General features: G+C 36.8%; 1 protein-coding gene across 8 annotated transcripts in view; it reads left to right on the top strand.

The window, feature by feature from the left end:
* The window catches only part of CFAP54 (cilia and flagella associated protein 54), a 429,497-nt gene that overhangs the window by 384,981 nt on the left and 21,428 nt on the right, over positions 1-23,088 (top strand). For 5 of the 8 annotated variants that reach the window (XM_037846937.1, XM_037846939.1, XM_037846934.1 and 2 more), the window contains one exon: positions 21,172-21,305. In XM_037846937.1, coding sequence (XP_037702865.1) covers positions 21,172-21,291 — 120 coding nt within the window. In that variant the 3' untranslated portion in view covers positions 21,292-21,305. Of the gene's footprint in view, positions 1-20,467; positions 20,571-21,171; positions 21,306-23,088 lie in introns of those variants that run through there. The other 3 variants (XM_037846935.1, XM_037846936.1, XM_037846940.1) reach the window with 3 other exon arrangements.

Raw genomic sequence — 23,088 nt, 5'->3', positions numbered from 1 at the left:
TTTCAATTCTTTGGGATGTATACCTAGAATCGGAATTGTAGGGTCATTCAATGTTTAAGTTTCTGAGTAATCACCAAACTTTTTTCAGCAGCCATACCAGTTTACATTCCCACATTGGGTTGTTTATCTGTATCTGGACTACATTATAAATGTCCTTTCTTGTTCAGACAGTTTGCAGTATTATCACACAACTGTATCCCTGTTTCCTGCTCATCTTTCTTCACCAGGATATTCCATACAAAGATTTCATTCCTAAGATAATGCAACTCCAGGCAAATTTATTATATCTTCTCACTATAAAACGACATTTCCTGTTACCTAATAGCACATTAGTGTTTCTGAACAAGATCTTTTCTTCCACATAAGTAACCTGGCTATGAGAGCAATTTTGTCACATTTTGGGATTCTTCTCAGGTTAAAATATCAAGTTAATTTTCTTTATTACCTATTTTTATGTGTTAGTGCAGATAGCTGAAACAATGAATGGACTTTATTATCTTTATCTTTTTGGATTACTAGAAATGTTTTATTAATTCAATTTATATCATAGAGGAAATTTTTTCCATAATATCAGTTTTTAAAAGTTTTATCTGGATATTTTTTGGTTCTCCAATTTTGCTTTAAAGTCCTTTTTTGATCAAGTTAACAAATCATTTGACAAAAAATGTGTTACCTTTTATTATGTAGTTAATCCTATCCGTCCCTAGCATTTAATACATACATATAAACTATGATATTAATCACATCAGTATAATCAGTTGTATATATATCCATATACATATATATTCATATTAGATTTTCCAAAATCTAATCTTCCTACTGGAAAGAAATGGAACTCTAGTTTTTCAACCCCAACTTCACTAGTTTTAATTCAATATTTTGTTCATCTATCTTCATTCATGCATTATTCATGAACACATTTATTCATTCATTAATGCACAAATTCAGTCATTCACTATTTTTTTCAAATTCTTGCTGTGTGAGTATAAAATTCTTGCTATGTGAAAAGCTCCATAATTTTTTCTTGCTTTTGAGCTTTTGATTTTTATTTTTGGCAGTATTTTTCATCCACATATTAATGAGTAAATCCATAATTTAGTTTTAGGTAACCATATTTAAAACAATATGAATAATTCACAATTTAACAATGTAAATCTTTTGTAGTTGATTTTTACATTTGATTCATAATGACCACAGCTATCTTTTTCAATCATAGAACTTTAAAAGAGTTGGTGATATTTGGAAAATGAGAGCTTGAAAATTTTTATAGCATAATATGTTATCATGAGACTATGAACTCATTGAATACAGTCCCTGCGCAATGTAAAAATGTGGCCAACTTAAACATTCTCTTTTGTGCACACACACACTCCCACACCTGCACAAACACAGATTTACATACAAATACATGCCAATAAGATGACAAAGAAAGCAGGTATTTGAGGAACATGCAGTAATTAACATTCATTACTATTAGCATATGAAGAAAATGTAGTAATTTATTAATAGCCAGGAGGGTTACTAATAGAACATGACATAATTACAAAGTGACATTATAACAATATACTTTAAAATATTAAACATAAAATGTAATACACAGAAATGCTAATAGTTTAGGAATTAGTTGGATATTGACTTAAGTGATACAATCACAGGGTTGATGAAACTTAATAGTAGAGTGGAGATGTAATGAAAGAAAAAAAGAAACAAAATTTGTAGCAACAGGTGTTCTCATTTGAAATGTACAATCTCTATGTAAGCCACCAAGCCACAATAAATTTTTTCTTCCATGTTAAAAAAAAAAAAAAAAAAAAAAAAAAGAACTTTTACAATGCAACCACAAAGGAGCAAAAATGGAGCAAAGGAATTGAATAGACATTTCTCCAAAGAAGGTATACAGATGGCCAATCAACACATGAAAAGATGCTTAACATCATTAGCCATTAGGGGAATGTTGAGTGAAATAAGCCAGGCACAAAAGGACAAATATTGTATGATCTCACTGATATAAAATAGTTAGAAGAAACAAATTCATAGTCAGAAACTAGAATACAGATTACCAGGAGTCAGGGTAGGGATAGTGTTCTGTTTTGCTAATGCTGCGGGAATGCAAAACACCAGAAATGGATCGGCTTTTATAAAAGGGGGTTTATTTGGTTACACAGTTACATTCTTAAGGCCATAAAATGTCCATCAACAAAGGGTACCTTCACTGGAGAAAGGCCATTGGCATCCGAAAAACCTCTGTTAGCTGGGATGCACGTGGCTGGCATCTGCCTGCTCCCAGGGTGCGTTTCAAGGTGTTCTCCAAAATGTTTACATCAACTTCCAATGGCCGTCTTCAAAATGTCTGTCTCAGCTTCAGCTAGATACGAGCTCCTTCTGTCTGAGCTTATATATTGCTCTAGTAAACTAATCAAGGCCCATGCCAAATGGGCAGGGCCACGCCTCCATGGAAATTATTGAATCAGAGTTATCACCTACAGTTGGGTGGGTCACATCTCCATGGACACTGAACCGATAGGTTCCAACCCAATCCACACTAATACATCTGCCCCTACAAGAATGCATTAAAGAATGCTCCCTCCTTTTTCTGGGGGACATAAATATACAAACCAGCACAGATAGGGAATGGGGAGTTAATTCTTAATGGTGCAGAGTTTCTATTTAGGGTGTTGCAAAGTTTTAGAAATTTATAGGGGTGTGGTGATTTGAAGGTGTATGTACCCCAGAAAAGTATGTTCTTAAAGATAATCCATTTCTATGGACCTATTTTAAGTAGGAGCTTTTGGTGAGGCTACTTAAATTAAGATGTGACCCATCTCATTCAGGGTGGGTTTTAATCCTTTTACTGGACTCCCTTATAAGAGAATGAAATTCAGGCAAAAAGAGAGAAACCTATGGAAGCAAGAAGCTGACGCAATGCAACCCAGAAGAGAAGGGAGAAACCAACAGATGCTATCGTGTGCCTTGCCATGTGACGAAGGAGTTCAGGATCACCAGCAGCTGGTCTTCAGGAAGGAAACATCACCTTGATTATGCCTTGATTTACGTTTTCACAGCCTCAAAACTGAAAGTTTAAAAGCTAATAAATTCTCATAGTTAAAGCCAACACGTTTCATACTATCTGCTTTGAGCAGCTTAGCAAACTAAAATAAGTGCTGATGGTAACATTGTGAATGTAATTAACACCCCTGGATTATGTGTCTGAATGTGGTTAAAAAGGAAATTGTAGGTGGTATAGATGTTGCTAGACCATAAATTTAAAAACAAAAACAAAACAACCATAGGACTGTACAACACAGTGAACCCTAATGTCAACTATGGATTATAGTTAATAGTACAATTATAATATTCTCTCATCAATTGTAACAAAAGTACCACACTAATGCAAAATGTTAAAAATGGGATAGGTATATGGGAACTCTTTATTTTTTGCATAATCCTTCTGTAAACTTATTTCTCTAATTAAAAAAAAAAAAGACCATGATAAGATACCACTTCTACCACTTCACACATAAGGATGGCTATTATTTAAAAACTGCAAAATAGTAAATGTTGGAGAAGATGTGGAGAAATTGGAACTCTAGTGCCTTGTCAGTGAGAATATCAAATGTTGCAATCACTGTGGAAAGCAGTATGACAGTACCTCAAAAAGTTAAATATAGAATTACCATAAGACCTGGCAATTTTACTTCTGGGTATATATCCAAAGAGAGTGAAAACAGGATCTCAAACAGATAATTGTACACCAATATTTATAGCAGCATTATTCACAGCTGCCAAAAGGTGGAAACAACTCAAAAGTTCAAGAACAGATGAATGGATAAACAAAATGTGGTGGTACATATACACAATGGAGTATTATTCAACCATTAGAAAGAATGAAGTTACCAGACATGCTGCAACATGAAGAACCTTGAAAACATTATGCTCAGTGAAATAAGCAGCACATGTAAGGACAAAAATTCTATGATATCACTTATAAGAGATGACTAGAAATAACAAATTTGCAGAGATTAGAGATTAAAAGCAGGTTAAGGGTTACAGGGGAATGGGTGTATGTGGGAAGGGGGATATTTGTAAAAATAAAATAAAAAAATAAAGGTTTGATGTGGAGGGGGGTGGGAAAGAAAGGAAAAAGAATCTGTTACCATAAGACATATGACAGAAGCTTTGGCTTCTGACAGACCTGGGCTGCATTCCCAGCCTTGAATCTTGTTAATTGTGTGACTTGAAGCAACTTCTTTAACTTTTCTAAGCCTCAGTATTTTTCATATGTAAAATGGGATAATAAAGGCAATCTCTTAGGGTTGTTGTAAGGGTTAAACCAAATGATATAATGTTAAGTATTTGGCATAAGACCTAGTGCAAATAAATGTTGAATAAATATTAGCTACCTAACCATCATCATCATCATTATCCACCATGGTCCTAGCCTCTGTGTGTGCATTATTCACTCCCCATTCAATGAATTTCACACCGATTTTTGGGATCCATATTTTTATTGAAATATTGATAGAACAGGAGAGGAAAAGTGTTAAAGGTAGAGAAAAAGCCCAGAATTATTTTCTTTGTAATGTAAATCATGGTTGACTCATATAGGAATTAGTGTAATGTGTAGGTTTCCAGTATGAGGTTCCAGTGTTGAAAGAGCTCTTTGTCCAAGAGAAGGTGCTTCCCAATTGAACCCCATGCCATCCTTCCACCATGAGCAAGACTGACCTAGCCGTGCTGTGATGGGGCCTGGGCATTTATGTTCTCCTTACAAGTAAATTGTTAGACCAACAAAATTACATGCTTTAGTAAAGCTGTTTGTTTTTACCAGAATGAGATCTTCCTGTGCATTTTTGTTCCTTACGGCTCATACCTATTACAAATGACCTCTGCCTGTATAACCTCTTCCTAGTTGAAATACATATTCCTGCACACAGTTTGTGACAAAAGGAAACTGAGATAGCAAGGAGATGAAGGAAAATAAGTGCTCCATGGCCAACCTTCTTAGTGACTAATCGGGGATTAGGAATGACCATTACATATGATTTCTGGTGAACCAGCAATAAAGCCTTCCTTTCTTTGCCTGCATAGGTTTGAATTATTGCTGTTTCCAAGTTATCAGGAAGGATTCAAATACGATGTGAAAAATATTCTTTATGTACTCGCAGAGACTGACCATGGAAAGGACTAGGTTGTTTTATACAATTACCTGTCCATAAGTATTTACTGACTAACTGCTACTTAGAGAACAATGGTGTGGATATTTCCACTGATGCAAAGACAACAATATCCTAAAGAATCGATATAGAGAGGAGGTTCCTATAAGCACATCCTGGTTTTAAGATGAAGAAGATTATCCTAGACCAAGAGATAAGAAAGATCTTATAAGAAGATTGTAAAGCAGTTTTTTTTGTTTGTATGTTTTGTTTTGTTTTGTTTTGTTTTAGCTGCAGTGAACAGCATGAGATAAGAAAGATCTTATAAGAAGATTGTAAAGCAGTTTTTTTTGTTTGTATGTTTTGTTTTGTTTTAGCTGCAGTGAACAGCATGAGTTAAGTAGGATCATTTTTTAAGTTCAGGATTGTTAGTTAATGACAATTGTCATTAACATGCAAATATTACTACTACTAATAGTTAATGTTTCCTGAGCATGTGGCATGTGCAGACCCTGTTAAGTGTTTAAAATACATTGTGTCATTTAATATCCCAAGAATCCCATGAAGTTGCTTACTATTATTATCCCATTTTAGAAATGAAGTAACTGAAGCACAGGGAGGTGAAGCAGCAGCTTAAGGTCCCAAAGCTTGTCAGAAGAGAAGGCAGGAGTCAAATACAAGTCTGCTTAAACCCAGGATCCGCATTTTAAAATAAGCTACTGCTCAGTGAAAGTTTTATTAGAAAGGTGGGAGCAGATGCTATAGGGAGTTGAGTAAGTGTGAGGTGAGAATGTCAAGGTTGCATTTGTTGATTTAAGAAGGTTTAAATAGGAAGGAATGGAGAGTTTTATACTGTAGAATGAAGGGGACCTAGAGATAGACAGCAACTAGTGAAGGGGGAACGATAATCTAGTAAGAACAGATAAACTGTTGAGGGTAATCTTAATGTTATGGGAATGCTCAGGAATGATTATGGTTTGTCAATTTTCTTGGGCATGGTAGGAACATGTTGGAAGCAATGTAGTTATTGTAGGTTATTTGTTTTTCTTATTCATTTGTTTTGTTATGGTTTGTTGATTTTCTTGGAGCATGGTAGGGACATGTTGGAAACAATGTAGGTATTTTAGGTTATTTGTTTTTCTTATTCCTTTGTTTTGTTTTGTTTGGATTTTTAAAATTTTTTGATAAAGTAAAAAAGCTATTGCATTAAAAAATTAGCTTCAATGTAGTGATTTTAGGTTACTTGTTTTTCTTATTCCTTTGTTTTGTTTGAATTGTTTTTTTTTTTAATATTTTGATAAAGTAAAAAATAAATAAATAAGAAAAAAGAAAGAAGGAATGGATAGAGTAGAAGGAGCAACTTGTGGGAGACACAGAATCAAGGGAGGATGTTGGGATAGGAGCGGTTCTGAGTGAAAAGAGCTGGGAGAGACAGAGGTTACCTATGTAGAAGAGAGAGCAAGGCCTTAAGGTAGGGAACAGAAAGACATTGACAGCACATGTGGAATAGGTGACCTGGAGCAGAAGAAGGATACCTCCTTCTCTAGGTCTTGAGGCAGCAGATCCACGGGTCACAAATCCACCCAGGTTCTAGGTTGGACATGGCCTTCACCTCTTGATGGGAGGAGTGTGGAAGTCAAATTGTAAGAAGGTGGGTTGGGAGCTGTAGTGGCATAAAATAGGTTATATTTGGTGCCTCGTCATCCTGCCTGGCTTCATCATAAGTTTCCCTTTTAAAGTGACCACCCCAGTTAGCCCTGCCCTGGGTGTAACCACAACTAGCAAGACATGCACCTCCAAATGGTTTGGATGATCGAAGCCACCTTTAGCTACTCTGAAGCCCCATGCTGCCTCTGCCCTTTTATGCTACCCAATTTACTAGCAAGTCCTCTATCTCCTATGACTTGGATGATAAGAAGCTGCCCTCAGCTTCTCCAAACAGCCCTTGCTGCTTCTGCTTTTTGCACGAATAGCATGAAACTTCCAATTGCAAGTATCCACAGGAAAGTCCTACCTTTCCCCTCTGGGTCACAATAAAGGCAAGAGCCTGGAACCCCCAGGTGCTCTTCTCCCCCCACCCTCCTCCATGAACCTTCACAGGGGCCTAGGTTAGGTAAGCCCTGGGCCCCTCTACAATCCGTGTTCTCTTCTCTCCCCAACTAGGGCCTTTGATCTTACAAAGTTGTCCTTTCCTGCATTCTCAGCTGGCTGGCTATGTTTATGCCTCACCACTGAAGGAACTTCCACCGAACATCCCAAATAGGAGCTATTGTAGCCATCACTTGGGGAAAATATAATCTGCCACAGCATCCAATAAAACACCCCCATTTTCTAGGCCTAGTCTTCTTCCGAGCAGCAGCTGCTCTCAGGAACCTGATTTGGCAATTTTTAAATTAGTCAGCAACACTCCCAAAATATGCGGAGTAATGGCCATGGAGTTTCTGGGTGTGTTTTTATCCTCAGGACTGAGAAAATAAACTGAGTGGATTCTCAAGGCACCCTTTGAAATAATCTATATAGTCTCCTTGGGTGTTGGATGTGTTCGTGTATGCCCTGATTTATGTGGGACAGCTGTGATTTCATTTCTTATAGGATATTAAATCCTAGAAGGTGGTGCCAGGCTATTTAACTTCCTTTGGCCCATTTTCTAACACTGCTATATACCTCTTGGTTTCTTTTTAACAAAACCTCCCAAATGGTAGTAATGACAAAACCTTTTCTTTCAATTGTCACAGCATCAAGCACGGAGTTAGTTCAAGGTACTCTGTAGCAGATGTTTAATAAGTATTTTAAAAAATTAATTATATTAATATAGTTTCTTTTGGTTGAGAGTTATAGATTTTCGTTTTTTCTTATACCTGCTAATAGCTGTCTGAATAGGTTTTCTATGCATGTAGAATTACATCTTTCTTCTATGAGACATTATCATTCTGTTCTCAAGTGAAGAGTATCTTTGTAAGTTCATGAGACATCCACTTAATATTCTTATATTCTTTTGAAGACAATGCCAGATGACAACAGTTCCACACAGCTTTTAAAACACAGTGCTGACTTTGATTCCATCCTCTCGCTGTTCACTTCTGTCAGATTTGGCTAAGGGAAAAAGAAAGCCCTTAAGAAAAGGCCAGGCTATTAATGTACTCTTCAAAATGCTAAGAAAAGGCTAAGCTGTTTATAGCGTCTTCAAAATGCTCATCTCTCTGAGATTTTCCAGCAACAATGTCAAGGTGAAATATGCTCTTGTTCATCAAGAAACCAAAAGCCTTTGTGTTATCTGTGTTCCGAAGTACCAGTACCACTTTTGTTGTATGTGCAATTTGGGGGTATAATGATACTTGGATATAATTTAAACCACAATATAATCATGAACCTGATATTATGTATTTACTGTAGAAGTAGTTAAAAGTGCTTGATAAACAAAATCTGGCTTCATTCTGGATATAACTGTACTTCAGTCTCAAAGGGAGGATTTCCTGAAGTTTTAGTCACTTTATAACTTTAAAGTAGGTGAGAGGGAAGGCTATCGTTAGCAAATCTGGTCATTCCTCTCTCTTTTGCTGAAAACTTAGTTAAGTGTTTGGTGTCATTTACTTCAGTCATTTTGCTAACTGGTTTTTCCTTGATTAAAAAACAGGACCTTACCAATGAAATTGTATTTTCATTTTAGGAGGATGTTTGCTTTTTGCCCCACAATTCTGAGTCACTTGGCAAGCCTTCAGAAATTCTTTTGATAGATGTTCTTTATATTTAAATAAATATACAAGGAGCAGGTGTAGATTCACCAATTTTCCTAGTTTACTTTGGATACTAGCCTTTCTGGATTTTTGCACTTATTCCACTTACATCTCAGGCAGCTAATGTCCATTTTTATGTTCTTTGTTCAAGCAGCTGTGGTAGCATAGTGCAGTGGGAAGAGCGCTTGACACAAGTTCTAGTCCCAGTTTTGTCCTCATGGACAACTCATTTATCCTTAAAGGACTCAGGTTAATTAGATGGTGTTGAAAGTCTTGGCAGTAATATTTCTTATTGGATAAAAGCATGGTTTGATTATTTGCTCCACCACCTATTAGTTATGTGACCATGAGCAAGTTACTGTTTTTCTGTGCTTCCATTCCTTACCTGTAAATGGGTGATAGCTACTCCTCAGGTAGGATCACACAGAAACAATATACAATGTGTTTAGTACAGTGCCAGTTCAATGGCAGTGGTAAGCGTTCAATACATTGTGGTCATCCTTATTTTTCACCCTTAATGCACTGTGAAATGAACCATTTGCCCATTTGACCATAAGCAACTCTCTTATCAGTGGCTTTTAGCCAGTCTAAATGTTTGATAATTTTTCAAAAGAGTAATGGCTGTTTGATAGATATATTCTTCATATTATTTTTAAACCATCCCTTTTTAACCATGCTCTTTTTAATTAAACTTTTTATTTTTAGATAATTATAGATTATATAACATGCAGTCATAAGAAACAATATAGAGATCCTGGGTACCCTTTACCCACTTTTCCCCCATGGTAACATCTTGCAGAACACAGCACAGTATCACAACTAGAATATTGACGTCAATACAGTCAAGATACAGAACACTCCCATCGCCACAGGGATTCTTTTTGTTGTCCTTTTAGAGCTACCCTTTCTTCCTTCTCCCCACCATCCACCCATGTCCCTGACCCCTGGCAAGTACTCGTCTGTTCTCCATTTCTATAATTTTGTCATTCCAGAAATGTTATGTAAAGGGATCAAAAATATGTAACCCTTTGGGATTGGCCTTCTTTTTCTCCACTCAGCATATTTAGATCCACTAAACTATCTTTGTAATAAACTAAAAAAGTCTTATGTACATTAGTAATTGATACTTCTTATTTTGGCATTTAAATTATGGTTAGTGAGTGTCCTTGACACAGTAGCTGCCCGCAGTGCATCTTCACTGAAGCTCAGTGTGGTGTTCCTACCCCACCCACCCTGCCCATCCTCTTCTCTCTGCCTTGCTCCCCTCTTTTCTGGCCCACCATCTTCTTCACATCCTCTTGTTAATATTAATGGACAAAGGCTGATAACTGAAGATAGGAATACTAAAAAGAGCTAATTGAAATAATTTATGTGAAATCTTTTTGTAATTCTTAAACTCAGACTATAAGAAATTGTGAGTTAGCCACAATTTATATAAACCATTGTAAGAATGGTTTGTAGCCGCTGTGATGTACACTAATGTCAATAAAGAAATCAACATCTTGAGAACAAGTAATACCAAAGGAGTATGGATACAAACGTCACTTGAAATTTGTCCAGGATTTTCTGATTATAATAAGCTGATAAATCCACTTTTGAGAGGTCCTGGGCCAGTTCCTAGTAAGGAGTCATTTTTTTTATTCTTCTGTTTTCCCTCTAGGCAAATCAGAACTATATATCACTTGGTTGTAGACTTTTTTGGTAAGCAGGGAGAATGAAAAAAAGAGACCAGATGTATCAATAAAAAAGTGAAGACAGAAGAGAAAGTAATGGCTAATGGAGACAGATGATGTCTTAATATCATCTAGTCATGTTTATAATGAAGAGGGGCCATGAAAATCTACAGATACCTGAAAATTTAATATAAACTATATATATATAATGGTTGATGTCACTTATTATTTATAAGCAATTATTAAAATGGAACTGATAATTACCTTATGAAATGTAATTATAGCTCTTCCAGATATCAATAGATAGGAGAGTTCTCCTTCCCTATCACTTGCCTCCTTCCTAAATCCAAGAAATCGGTGATATTACTGAAAATCGTATTGTTGGCCTTCTAAGACTGTCTGGAATTTTGGGTCTAAGAATTTTATTTATCCAGAAAAACAGCAAGATGTGTCTCCTGGAGGCCCTGGTGACTATAATAAACTAAGTAATGTATCTATGAAGTTTATCAGCTCACTTGGGACTGAGCTATGTTTATCTGGGGATGAAAGCTCATCTCTATTCATTGGATCTACTAAAGCAGAAACCTGAATTTCAAAAATGTAATATTTTCCAATTTATGTAATTCAATTAAATATGCTTTTCCTTAAAAAAAAAAAAAAAGAAAGAAATCAGCATGAGCAGTCATTCTTTCCACACTGTGCACATGGGTCTGCCCTCCGGTTTGCTACTGCAGAAGGAGCTGCTAGCTAACAAAGTCTGTCATGCTTTGATTCTAGGCAACAAAGTCCCAGGAACAAAATGTTCAGGCAATTTTGTTCTTTATAAATTCTTTGCTCTATAAAACTTCAGTCCAGGTTCTTTAGCAAGTCTTCATTCTACAAAAGAGCGAACTTTTGTCCAGTTTCTTTATAAAGTCTTCGCTCCTGTTTCTAGTTGCCAGAAGATAGGCCCAGTGAGCCCCTTCATAAAAAAGCATCAAGAAATGCTGTGTTGTCAGAACTCAGGAGTTTTCATTTCTGTATCCCAGGTCAAAAGCCCACAGGCAGACCTGGCAAAATCAGTAGGGAACCCAGCTACAGTGGACCCAGTTACAGCGTTTTCTCCTGTACCTCTGATGCAGAGATTCAAAACCCTGGCCTTGAAGTGGGTTAAGTCCTCAGGCTGATGGAATTTCCCCTATTCATAAGTGCAATGAGGAAAGAACAAGCTCACCAGGTTATAAGTGTTTTAGTCAAGATAAGAGTAGGCTATGATGTGGTAGTAAATAACCCCCAAATCTCAGTGGCAATAAATGTTTTTTTTTTTTTTTTTTTCCTCATGCATAGTATGAGGTTTGGGCAGCTCTCCAGCATGCAGCTATGCTATCTTGACTACGTGACCTCAAAAGGTGCCACTGCAGAGAAGAGAGGACTAGGGGATATCATGGGATGCTTTTAAGTAGGGTTTGCCTGAGACAGTCACAATTTATGCCAGTTCATTTGGGGTAATGGTTAATATACTCCCCTTTCACTCTCAAAAATGTCCTAGTCTGGGCAATAAATTAGGGTGATGATTCCTAAAAGTTAATCTGGGATGGCTGTCATAATTTTTGCTTGTACCCTATTGGTTCAGTTGAACTTGGAAAGACATGGAAAACTTTAGAGGAGCAAAATATATATTTTGGTGAGCACTAATAATTTCCAGCATAAGAGGCATTTGCAGGAATGCCATGAAATAATTCAGTAACTTCAATTTCCAAAATTCTGTTGAGCAGATATAATATAAATATATTTTTATTAACTAAACCATCTCATTTATTTACACATTGTGGTGGGCTAAAAAATGGCCCTCAGAGATGTCCATGCCCTAATCTCCAGAACCTATGAATGCTATTTATGTGGAAAAAGGGATTTTGCAGATGGGATTAAATTAAGGACCTTAAATTAAAGGAGAGTATCCTAGATTATCCAGGTGAGCCCTAAATGTAATTGTAAGTGTCCTTGTAAGAGGGAGCCTCAGCAAGGTTGACAATAGAAGAGAAGACTATGTGATGATGGAAGGGGAGATTGGAGTGATTCACTTTGAAGATGGAGGAAAGAGCCACAAACCAAGGAAACAGGTAGAAGATGAAAAAGGCAAGATTCTCTCTTCAGAGCCTCCAGAAAGAACCAGCCCTACTCATACTTTTACTGCTGCCATTGGACTGTAGTCCTGTGAAACTGAGTTAGGATTTCTGACCTTCAGAACTGTAAGAGAATAAATTTGTGTTGTTTTAAGCCACTAACATTGTGGTAAATTTATTACAGCAGCAATAGGAAATTAATTCACATGTACATTCTGAAATGAAGCAAGTGACTTCAGATTCCTGTTTCTACTTGATGTTGTGGAAGAGCCACCTTGACATCTGGGTTTCCCACACATGACAGAGTAATATTTTACTTTGAGATCTCATAACAGCAATAAGAAGACTAATGATAACAAATAACATTTATGTAGTAATTACTATGAGCCAGGCACTGCTTTTTTCATATATTAATCTAATTCTTTCACTCCCCCCTGACATCAGTCTCCTAATCCTTCTGTTAGCTCAGTAGCATTCTGAATGTCTGCACTTTCCCAGCTTTAGCTTTTGGAAATTTTATGGACGGTCCCAGGGTTTCCATGGGGGAATTTCTCAAGTAAAAATTAAACTTCAGGTGAAATTATTGAATTTCTTCATATTTAAATTTGTGGGAAGATGTTACTTGAGGGAAGATATTATTTCTGAATCTACTTCCTACTTTTCTTTAATCAATTCTCCTCCTCACACTCTAGAGAGGTGAGTGTTCCTAAGGGTAATCAAAGAAAGTGATTGATAGGAGTGGTGCTGGAAATATATTAGACTTGTTTTAACTATGACCCAGAAAAGAAGCACCTGGAAATGTGGTACAAGATTTCTTGCTTAATTACTACTTAAATCTCCTTTTAGTTTGTATTGGTAAGAAACTAGTATACATTTTGCCTTGCTACCATTTGCTTAATGTTTATACAGTTTACCACGAAATTAAATAGTCATGCCCGCTGTACTCAACCACCCAGATGTGTCTCCGCTTTAGGACTGAAGAACTTATTTCCCCGTCTTGGGAATATGCTGGCTAATAGCCCTCAGCTCTCCGCCCTCTCCAGGAATTGCCCTCTGCTGAAGGACATGGCTCCTTCCCAGGGGAAGCCTGCATCCAGCTACAGGTTCATATGGGGGTGCAAAGACCTGACTTCTCCCCACAATTCAGGATAATTCGGAAGGGCCATTCCAACTTCAAAGCTCTCCATGGGGTTGGCTTAGCCCTTTGTTGTGACCACATCGCCGCCCCACTTCTCCCTGTGCCTGATCCTGCTTCCTTCCCTTTCCTCACAGGTGCTGGTCCCAAGGGTATTCTCTAATAAACTTCCTGCAAGCTAAATTGCATCTCAGAATTTGCTTCCCAAGAACCTGACCTGCTATAATGACTAAACTAATAAAATATAAAGATCCCGGAATGGTGGTGAATATGTATGAGGGCTCGCTTAATCCTTATTAATTAGAATCAGAAAGGTTCTAAAGGAACTAGGAAACATGTTTCTGGCCTAAAGTTTATTTTCTAATATAGAAGTGAAAAAAACATTATACATGTCACCCACTCAAAATTAAAAATACATTGAACAATGTGATCCATAGCTCAATCACATTTTCTTTTGACCTCCTTTATAACGGTTCATGTACAAATGAAATAAACTCTATAAACCACAGATCCCAACATTTATCAGGTCCTCAGTAAATGCAGTCTCCTTTTCTCAGAGGAGCTACTTTTCCAGAATAAAAATGGGGGTGGGGGGTGGGGAAGATGATAGCAACACTTTAAAATCATCCTCTGAAAATGAAAGCATTGATTTAAAATGGAAATAGGACCAACTGTAAGTCTTGGTCTTAGTTTGCCAAGGCTGCTACAACAAATACCACAGACTGGTTGGGCTAAACAACAGAAATTTATTGTCTCAGTTTTTTGGAGACTAGAAGTTCAAAATCAAGGTGTCAGCAAAATCAAGCCTTCTCTGAAGTCTGTAGCATTGTGGTAGTGGCTTGTTGGCAGTCCAAAACTCAGTCTCTGCCTCTGTCACGTGGCCATCTGCCTTCTTCTGAATCTTACTCCTGCCTGTGTCCAAATGTCTTCTGTTTACAAGGACTCCAGTCATACTGGATTAGAGCCGACCCCAATTCAGTTTGGCTTCACCTCAACTAATAACATCTCCAAAGATTCTAGTTACAAATGGATTCACACCCACATGCTCAGGGGTTAGGACTTGAACATGCCTATGTGGGGGCATGATCCATCCATAACAGTGCTGTATCAATTTATATTCTCACATCTCCACAAAAGAATGAGGAAGAGATATTCACGTTTTACAGCACATAAAATGTAAGTATTTCCATTAAACCCTCTATCCAGGAAAACCTGTTCCTTTAACTCTTCCTCTCTAATCCCTGATTATAGCTTGCCATGAACTTGTATCCAGTCTTTTGGCCCTTTGCACTTCATTGTTAGTTGTGTAACTCATGCTTCCTGTTATAATTAGAGATTTTGATATTTTAAAGGGAATTTCCCCTGTGGGGCACCCTTTATTAGTTCTTTATGTGGTGAAGAATGCTTTCCTGGGAGAGAAACATCTGTTCTTTCTCCGCAAAACAGTGTCGGAATTAAAAGGCTCTTTTCTCTGGGACTTGTAGTCTTGTGAAGTCAGAATAAGCCTGGACATGTACAAGCTAAACTTTCACTGTCTTTGAGGGTCTCTTTTGGTCTTAAAGGATTGTTGTTGTTGTTGTTTTAAATAGTTCTCTATTAATAGCATATACCTAGTAATGGAGGTAGGACAGTCAACCATATTAGTTCATTAAGTAATGCTTTGCTGGACCTGGGGTGGGGTAAGAAGGATGACATATGCAGAATGTTGTCTCTCCTTTACCAGCTACAAGAGCAAGCAAACCAAACTGATTAGTGGAAATTCAGCTTTCTCTTGTTGTTCCCATTCATTTAAGACTTGGAATCAATGAGATGGCAACTGACACTTATGCTGAGAGAAGGAAGAAGAGGTCCTAAACACAGGGAGTTAAGAGTGCTGGAGAAGGCTCCCGTAGTCCTAAAGACAATCACTTGGCAGAGCACTTCTCTAGTTGGTATAATACTAGGTATGATTCTAAACTACGAACATAACATAAAACTGATTTTTTAAACATACAACCCATTGAATGCAGCCTCCTTCAACATATCTCCTCCCCTGGAGGCACTATTCATGTATTCCAACAATGTGACTGTTGTTCAAACATTTTTGGACTCCACTTTGATGTGAGCAGATTTGTGAAATGTTTTTTGTTTGACTGAAATAGTTTCCTGTGCATGTGCCACAGTGTGTCTGAGCAAGAAACGCCTTTTGTTAAATCCCACAAACTCTGCTCAAGAGCTCAAGGAAACACCATGCACCACCAGTTGTCATAAAGCGATGATGACAAAAGCGGTGGTGATGACGATTTAAGAAAAATCTATACTTTTATTCTTAGATAATGTAACATTTGAACCAATTCCCTGCGCAAATGCTTTCTCTGCTATATCCTGTCTTTAATTTCCCATTTTCTTGTTCTCTGCAAAATGCCTTTGGTAATAATGTTATTTCTTTAAATTTAATTTTTGATTTCCACCATCTCACCAATATGACCATTTGATCTCATATTATGTAAAAAAGAAAAACCTGTTTCTGTCATATTTAAAGTTTTATTAACACAAAAATTAGAATGATGAAAAGATAATATTGTTCTCAGCAGAGCATGAAATTTCCTGTGGTCTGGTAGAGTTGTATAAACACCCTTCTCTCCTTCCTAAGGAAGGATTAGGTGCTGTTTCTGATAGATCAAGGAGAATAATATCTATTCTCTCTGGCATTGGGGTTCTCTTAATCATATGAAGTACAGCAAAGCCAAAAATATCTAGTCCCCTTACATCTGGAACTTTTAATAGGTGGGTCACCAGTCATTCATGATATTGATTCCTAAATGAGCCTAGTATCATATTATCCTTTCTACATTGGAAAGCATGTTTTTCCCCAATTCCAACAAAATCCAGTAAATCACTAACTTCAAAGACTTAGGTGATGTATTAAGAAGAGATAGAAAACATGGTAGAGAAACTTATATGTGAGAATGCTGGATGAAAACAGTATTTGCTTTCCTACCTTGAAGCTATTTGAAATTTCTTTTTCATGGTTTGCTCTCTCTGCATTTTGAAGTTCTAGGAAGGAGGTGAAGTTAAATCCATCCACATCATGAAGCTGGCAGTTGTTGTCTCTCCTTTACCAGTTACAAGAGCAAGTAAACCAAATTGATTAGTGGAAATTCAGCTTTCTCTCTTTGTTCCCATTCATTTAAGACTTGGAATCAATGAGATGGCAACTGACACTTATGCTGAGAGAAAGAAGAAGAGGTCCTAAAGTAGATGCTAAATAAAAACTCATTGGTTCAAGAAAAATCATAGATAGTTTGATGACTGTGGTTTTCCCTTCAATCAAGGAGAATTTTTGGAACAAAAGAACAGAAGTAATAAAAATCTTTCATTATTATAGAATCTAATTTGCATGCACAAACTCATATAAAATATAACTTTGGAAAATAACCTTTAACTCTCTAATGACTGTCAAAACTTCCCCCAACAAATTCAAATTCCAGCCTGATTTTAATGAATCCCTGGAGTGTGCCTCAACTTGCTTAACTTCCTTTCCTTATCAAAATCAGTTCCAGGCATGGTTTGTCCTAAGGCAAAATTCCCCTCTGGCTGTGAAACTTAGAACAAGTTATCTGCTTCCAAGATACAAAGGAGGGACACTAATAGGATAAACGTTCCCATTGCCATAGGGAGAAATTGAAAGGAAAAAGGGGTCACAGGGACCAAAACAATTCTGGAAACCTGCAGGGCAAACTCCATTAGATTTCAAAGTCGGAGAGTCATTTACAGAATGACGTTTTATCCTTGGGGCCTGAGAGAGCAGCAGTCCCACCCTTATACAGTGGCCTTGCTTTCTCCAAATGTTAGCGTGATTATTCCAGCATACCAAGTATTGGGGAGACCACCTTGTTCTTAGCTCCACCCTCCTCAAACAACTGGTGGCACCTGGACTCGCTGCCATTTCCAGGGCACATGCTCAACCCCTTCAGAACAGTGGGGTGGTGGCCAGGCTCTCCCCAATCCCGGGAGAATGTGCTCCACCCTCTCTGAGGCCTGGGAGAACAAGCAACACAGGAGCTGAGAGAAGCTAAGAGAGACAGAAGCACAGAGACATTTTGGAGAAAGCCGTTTTGAAACAAGAACCCAGGAGCAAGGGACCAGCTGACACCAGCCACGTGCCTTCCCGGCTGAGAGAGGTGTTCCTGAAACCATTGACCTTTCTTCAGTGAAGGTATCCTCTTGTTGATGCCTTAGTTTGGACACATTCATGGCCTTAGAACTGTAAATTTGTAACCTAAATGAACCGCCTTTATAAAAGCCAATCCATTTCTGGTATTTTGCATAACGGCAGCTTTAGTAGACAGGAACAGCCCCAAAACTCATCAGCTGGAAAATGAATAAATTTGATATATTCATGTAATGGGAACTACAGATCAATAAGAATGAACATATTACTACACTCAACAACATGATGAATCAGGAGCATAGATAGCATCAAGCAAAAAAAGCCAGACAGAAAAGAGTAGTACATATTGTATGATTGTTTATATACTGTAATTTATGTGTGCCTGTCTATCTATCTATCTATCTGTCTATCTGTCTATCTATCTATCTATCTATTTATCTATCTATCTATCATCTATCATCTCAAACTAAACTATTGATATAGAAGTCAAAATAGTGGGTAATTTGTTGGGGAAGTGGGGTGGGGGGAGTGTTGGGCTAGTGACTAAGAGGGAGCACCAGGGGGACTTCTCAGGTGCTTATCATGTTCTATTTCTTGACCTGGGTGATGGTTACATAATTTGCAAAAAAAATTTATCAATTTGTGCACTTAGGACTTCTTCCCTCTTTCTGCCTTTATGTTATACTTCAATCAAAAGTTTACTTAAAAGAATTATGTTCAGCAATAGGAAAATAGACACTGCTGTGATTTGTCGTGATAGAAATAGCTGGAATTTGAAGTATTTGACATGTTCACCAAAGGATTTAAAAAGCCTGGAGTGTATAAAAAGGGAGGAGTGACAACACAAGGGTGGGTCCTGATATTTTAGGACAATATGCGTTCTCTGAGAACAAACAAGGATTAATAACTCCTGGGTGACAACTATTTTTATTTTGTTTTCTTGATCCAAAGCTTTCATTTGTGGCCTCCATAAATAAACTCAGCAATTAATCTTCATCCCTTGACAAATGGCTACTTGTTTCTGAAGGTTCAATGACAAGGGTCACAGACCAAAATGCTCTACTTGTAACTAGTGTATAAATTATGTCATAAAGAGCACTCTAATGCTAAGTAATGCTGACTTGGTCACTTTGTCTCATACCATTGTGATCTTTAACATGGGAAGAATTCCATAATAAAAGAGATAAAGCACAAAAGAAAATACAAATACTTTAAGCTTATTATTTCTTTGTATGCTACTCTGAAAATCATATGCTAAAGGATATTGAATTGGATATGAGATATTTAATTACCATATAATGGACTGAGTGTTCTGTGAAGTTAAATAGCTATGAGATACAGCCAAAATAATCATGGTAAATAGATGTAGTTTTGACATATTAATTAGTTAAGATTAGCTTGCTAAAATGTTTCCCATTATTTTTTCTGAATTAAAAAAATAGCAATTAAAAAAAAAAAAAGATTCATAACATCCCATAATATGATATCTTGGGTATGGGAAAGCCCTCACACATTGCTGGTTGAAGTGTTTATTGCCACAACCTATTTGGAAAACAAATGGGCAATAACTGTGAAAATGTACAATATAAATACCCTTTGACTAATCCAAACCGCTTTGGGGAATCAGTAATATAGAAATAAAAGCACCTCTGCCCAAAGATGTCTCTCTCTCTGTCTCTCTCTCTTTCAGAAAGAGAGAGAAAGAGAAGCATATACAGTAACTAGAAATAACTTCCATGAAGAATGATTGAATAAATTAGGATACAGCCACCCCGTAAATTCTTACATAGCCATTAAAAGGGATTATTGTTCAATAATAATAACAATACATAGCCTTTATCTAGTGTTTGTCATGGTCTAGGCACTGTTCTAAGTATTATATTTGTATGAACTCATTCAGTCCTTGTAACAGCAATATGATATAGGAATTATTATGATTTCCATTTTATGGATGAGGAAATTAAAGCTCAAACAGATCAAGTATTTCACCCAACCTCACATAGCTGACATGTGATGAGGTCTGAATTTGAACCAGGAAGTCTTACTCCAGAGTGCATACTCCTAACTTCTATATAGTTGTTCTGCCACCCTGAATTGATTAAGGAGGGATTTTTCTTACCTGTTTTTAATTGACAAAGCAAATAGCATAAGCCTAATTAACAAAGCACAAAAGGAAAGGATGAAAAGGAAAAGAAAAAAGAAAACTCACAGGAATATGCATTTGTATGAAGACTGAAAAAGATACTACCAACCTGGTAACACTGATTACGTCAGGATTGAGTGAGGAAGGGGAATATTAGTAATTTTTTATGTATCTGCTTCTTGATTGTTTGAAGTTATAGAAAGTGTTATAATACTTCTGTCATTTTTCAAGTCTAATAAAGTGAAGAAAAAGTTAAATGAAAATGAGCTTCTACTTTTAGGTTCATTATGCTTTCTTGAGAATAAAAAGAATAGATGGTTCATTTAACAAATAGACAAGAAATTAATAAAACCTGTCCTCTAATTTCTTACCAGGATGCAGGCCCACAAGCATCTAATTCATTGTGGGCCATCTACGTGGCATTTGCTCATCCATCTTCCAAAATATTTATCTAAATCTGCATGAAGTGAGTCCCCGGTAAACATTCATTTCCTTTCCTTCATTTTTGTTCTCTCCTCCCTGTCCTTCCCCTGGTCAGATGATAAATGCTGTGACCACAAAAAGCGTCTTTACCTTCCGTCCTTCAGCCTGTTCAGAATGATGATGGCTATGCTTGTCCCTGGTCACGGTCACCCAGTGCCTCTTTTGGATAGTGAGCTCCAAACTTCACTCACTGATGGGTACCCCTCTCATTGTGGCAGGACATACACAAACTGAGGGAAGGAGAAGATTTGTCAACAGGTCAATCTGTTACGAAAAAAAGCATTTCATAGGAATGAGGCCAGAAGCCCTATGTTTAAAATCATGTATGATGATTATATAAATATAAATGGTCCATATTTTTAGAAATGTTTGCTGGTTTATAGAGCAGTCTATGAATTTAATAGGCTATAAAATGATATATGTAACATTTTAGCAGTGTAGATATATGAAACTTTGGGGCTTATCTTAGGCAGGAGTTAATTATATTTCACATAAAATTATTAAGTGGAATTGGTATTTGGGTATGTTACGAACATTACTTCAGTCAACAGTTTTAAACAATGAATTTCATGAACACTTTTGTGCTTTTCCTCAGGTTCCATTTGCTATCTCGCTGCCATCTATATTGAATCTTGAGAGACTTTTTGATCTTCCTAATGGCTGTATCATACCAGGAGGAAGCCTTTTCAATTGGATAGTGTCGATTATTCCATGAACATTCTTCATATGGTAACCTTATGAGGATTTTAATTATGGTTTTTCTCAGTTTGAAATACATTTTAGGAACTGTCCTCTTATAACAAACCAAAATCATTTTTTTACGCAAGCTAAATTTGTTTAAAAAGTAGGGTTTTGAGGAATGTTTTAAATTATATGTGAATTAATTGACAATGCTGTTGCTTATGAAAACTATCTTACAGAGCTATGCATGGAAAATATGTAATGCACAGTGCAACTATTCATGTTTCTGGTAGTTTATGTTTGAGTTGTCTTTAGAGATATCCGTAGTGCAAGACTGGATTAAACCAGTGGTTCTCAGCTTGGGGCGATTTTGCCCCTCAGGTGGTATTTGGCAATGTCTTGAGATAGTTTTGGTTGTCACAAAGCTGACGAAAGCTACTGGCATCTAGTAGTTAGAGACCAGTGATGCTACTAAACGTCTCATAATGCACAGGACAGCCACAATAACAAAAAATTATCTGACCCAGTATGTCAACACTACCAAAGCTGAGAAATGCTGGATTAAACCTCAACAGGTGGTCAGTTCAACTTTAGCAGTTTGTCTTCATAGCTTGAGAATAAATCTGTAGCAAATTAGGCCTTTCACTTTTTATAATTTTGAGGAGCAAAATTGCATAGAATTTTAGCTTTGGAATTATATAAACCTGAATCTGAATATTAACTTCAGTACTAACTTGTTTTGCTACTTTGGGTAAGTAACTTAAATTCTTTAAGCCTTTGTTTCCTCGCCTGTAGAATTGGTATAATTATATCCATCTCACAGGATTGCTGTTTAGATCAAACTATTTGGGTAATGTAATAAGATGTTTAGCACAATGCCTGATAAGTAGTAATATTTGGAGTGCTAGGAGTATCATTTCCCTGCCAAATTGGAAGAGAACCATGCATTTTGGACTCACTTTGTTATCTAACAATGCCACACATGAATGTATTACACATGCTGGGCAATGAATGGATACTTACGGTAAAATGAAAAGAAAAGTAATAAAGACAATATAAATGATTTTTTCTTAAGCTAAATGTGTTTAACATTTGCCCTTTTTTTCTGAGATTATTAATTTCCTACTTCCTACTGTTGTTAAAAATGGCCTTTCTTTTATGAAGTGCTCTTACTTGATAATAAAAGAAAAAAATAACAACCTCATGTTGTCCCTGATTTTTTTAATTAACATAACCTTGAAATTCCAAAGTCCTGAAATAATCAAGCTACAATCATCCTAGAATACTACATAGAGGAATCAAGACTTGAGCAAGGCCTTTATTGATAAAAAGAATTTTGAGGGTTGAAAATTTGCCGTAGGAGAACAGAGGGATGCAAATGAAGATGGCTATAGTATATGTGCAAAGAACTTGCATACAACCTATCTGGAACTGAGTCCTGATAGGGAACAACAAACCCCAAGGCTGGAACTAGAATGAAAAGTCTGAATTTGGTTCAGTAAATGATAGGGTACCATTACAAAGGTGATTAAGGAGAGAAGTGATGAGTTGCTGGCACTAGCAAATATTTTAAAAATGTTGAATGAGTGAAAGGTGTGAATAAATGAATAAATGATGGCCTGACTTTCAGGGAAGACAGGTATGCAGGACACAATGGAAGGAGAAGAAATGAAAGTCAAGAAGATCAGTAGGAAACCATGTTACAGTGAAAGAGAAAGAGAAAAGAACAAAAAAAGTACCAGTGAATACAGAAAAAAATCTGCCTGATGACTCTTCCTTCATAAGAAATAAAATTTGGTTCAAGCAGAAAAGCCATTCAGAGAGAGATGAC

Source organism: Choloepus didactylus, chromosome 8 (assembly GCF_015220235.1).
Source record: "Choloepus didactylus isolate mChoDid1 chromosome 8, mChoDid1.pri, whole genome shotgun sequence".
In the NCBI taxonomy this organism is placed as follows: domain Eukaryota; kingdom Metazoa; phylum Chordata; class Mammalia; order Pilosa; family Megalonychidae; genus Choloepus; species Choloepus didactylus.
This window is presented reverse-complemented; position numbering and strand designations above follow the sequence as displayed.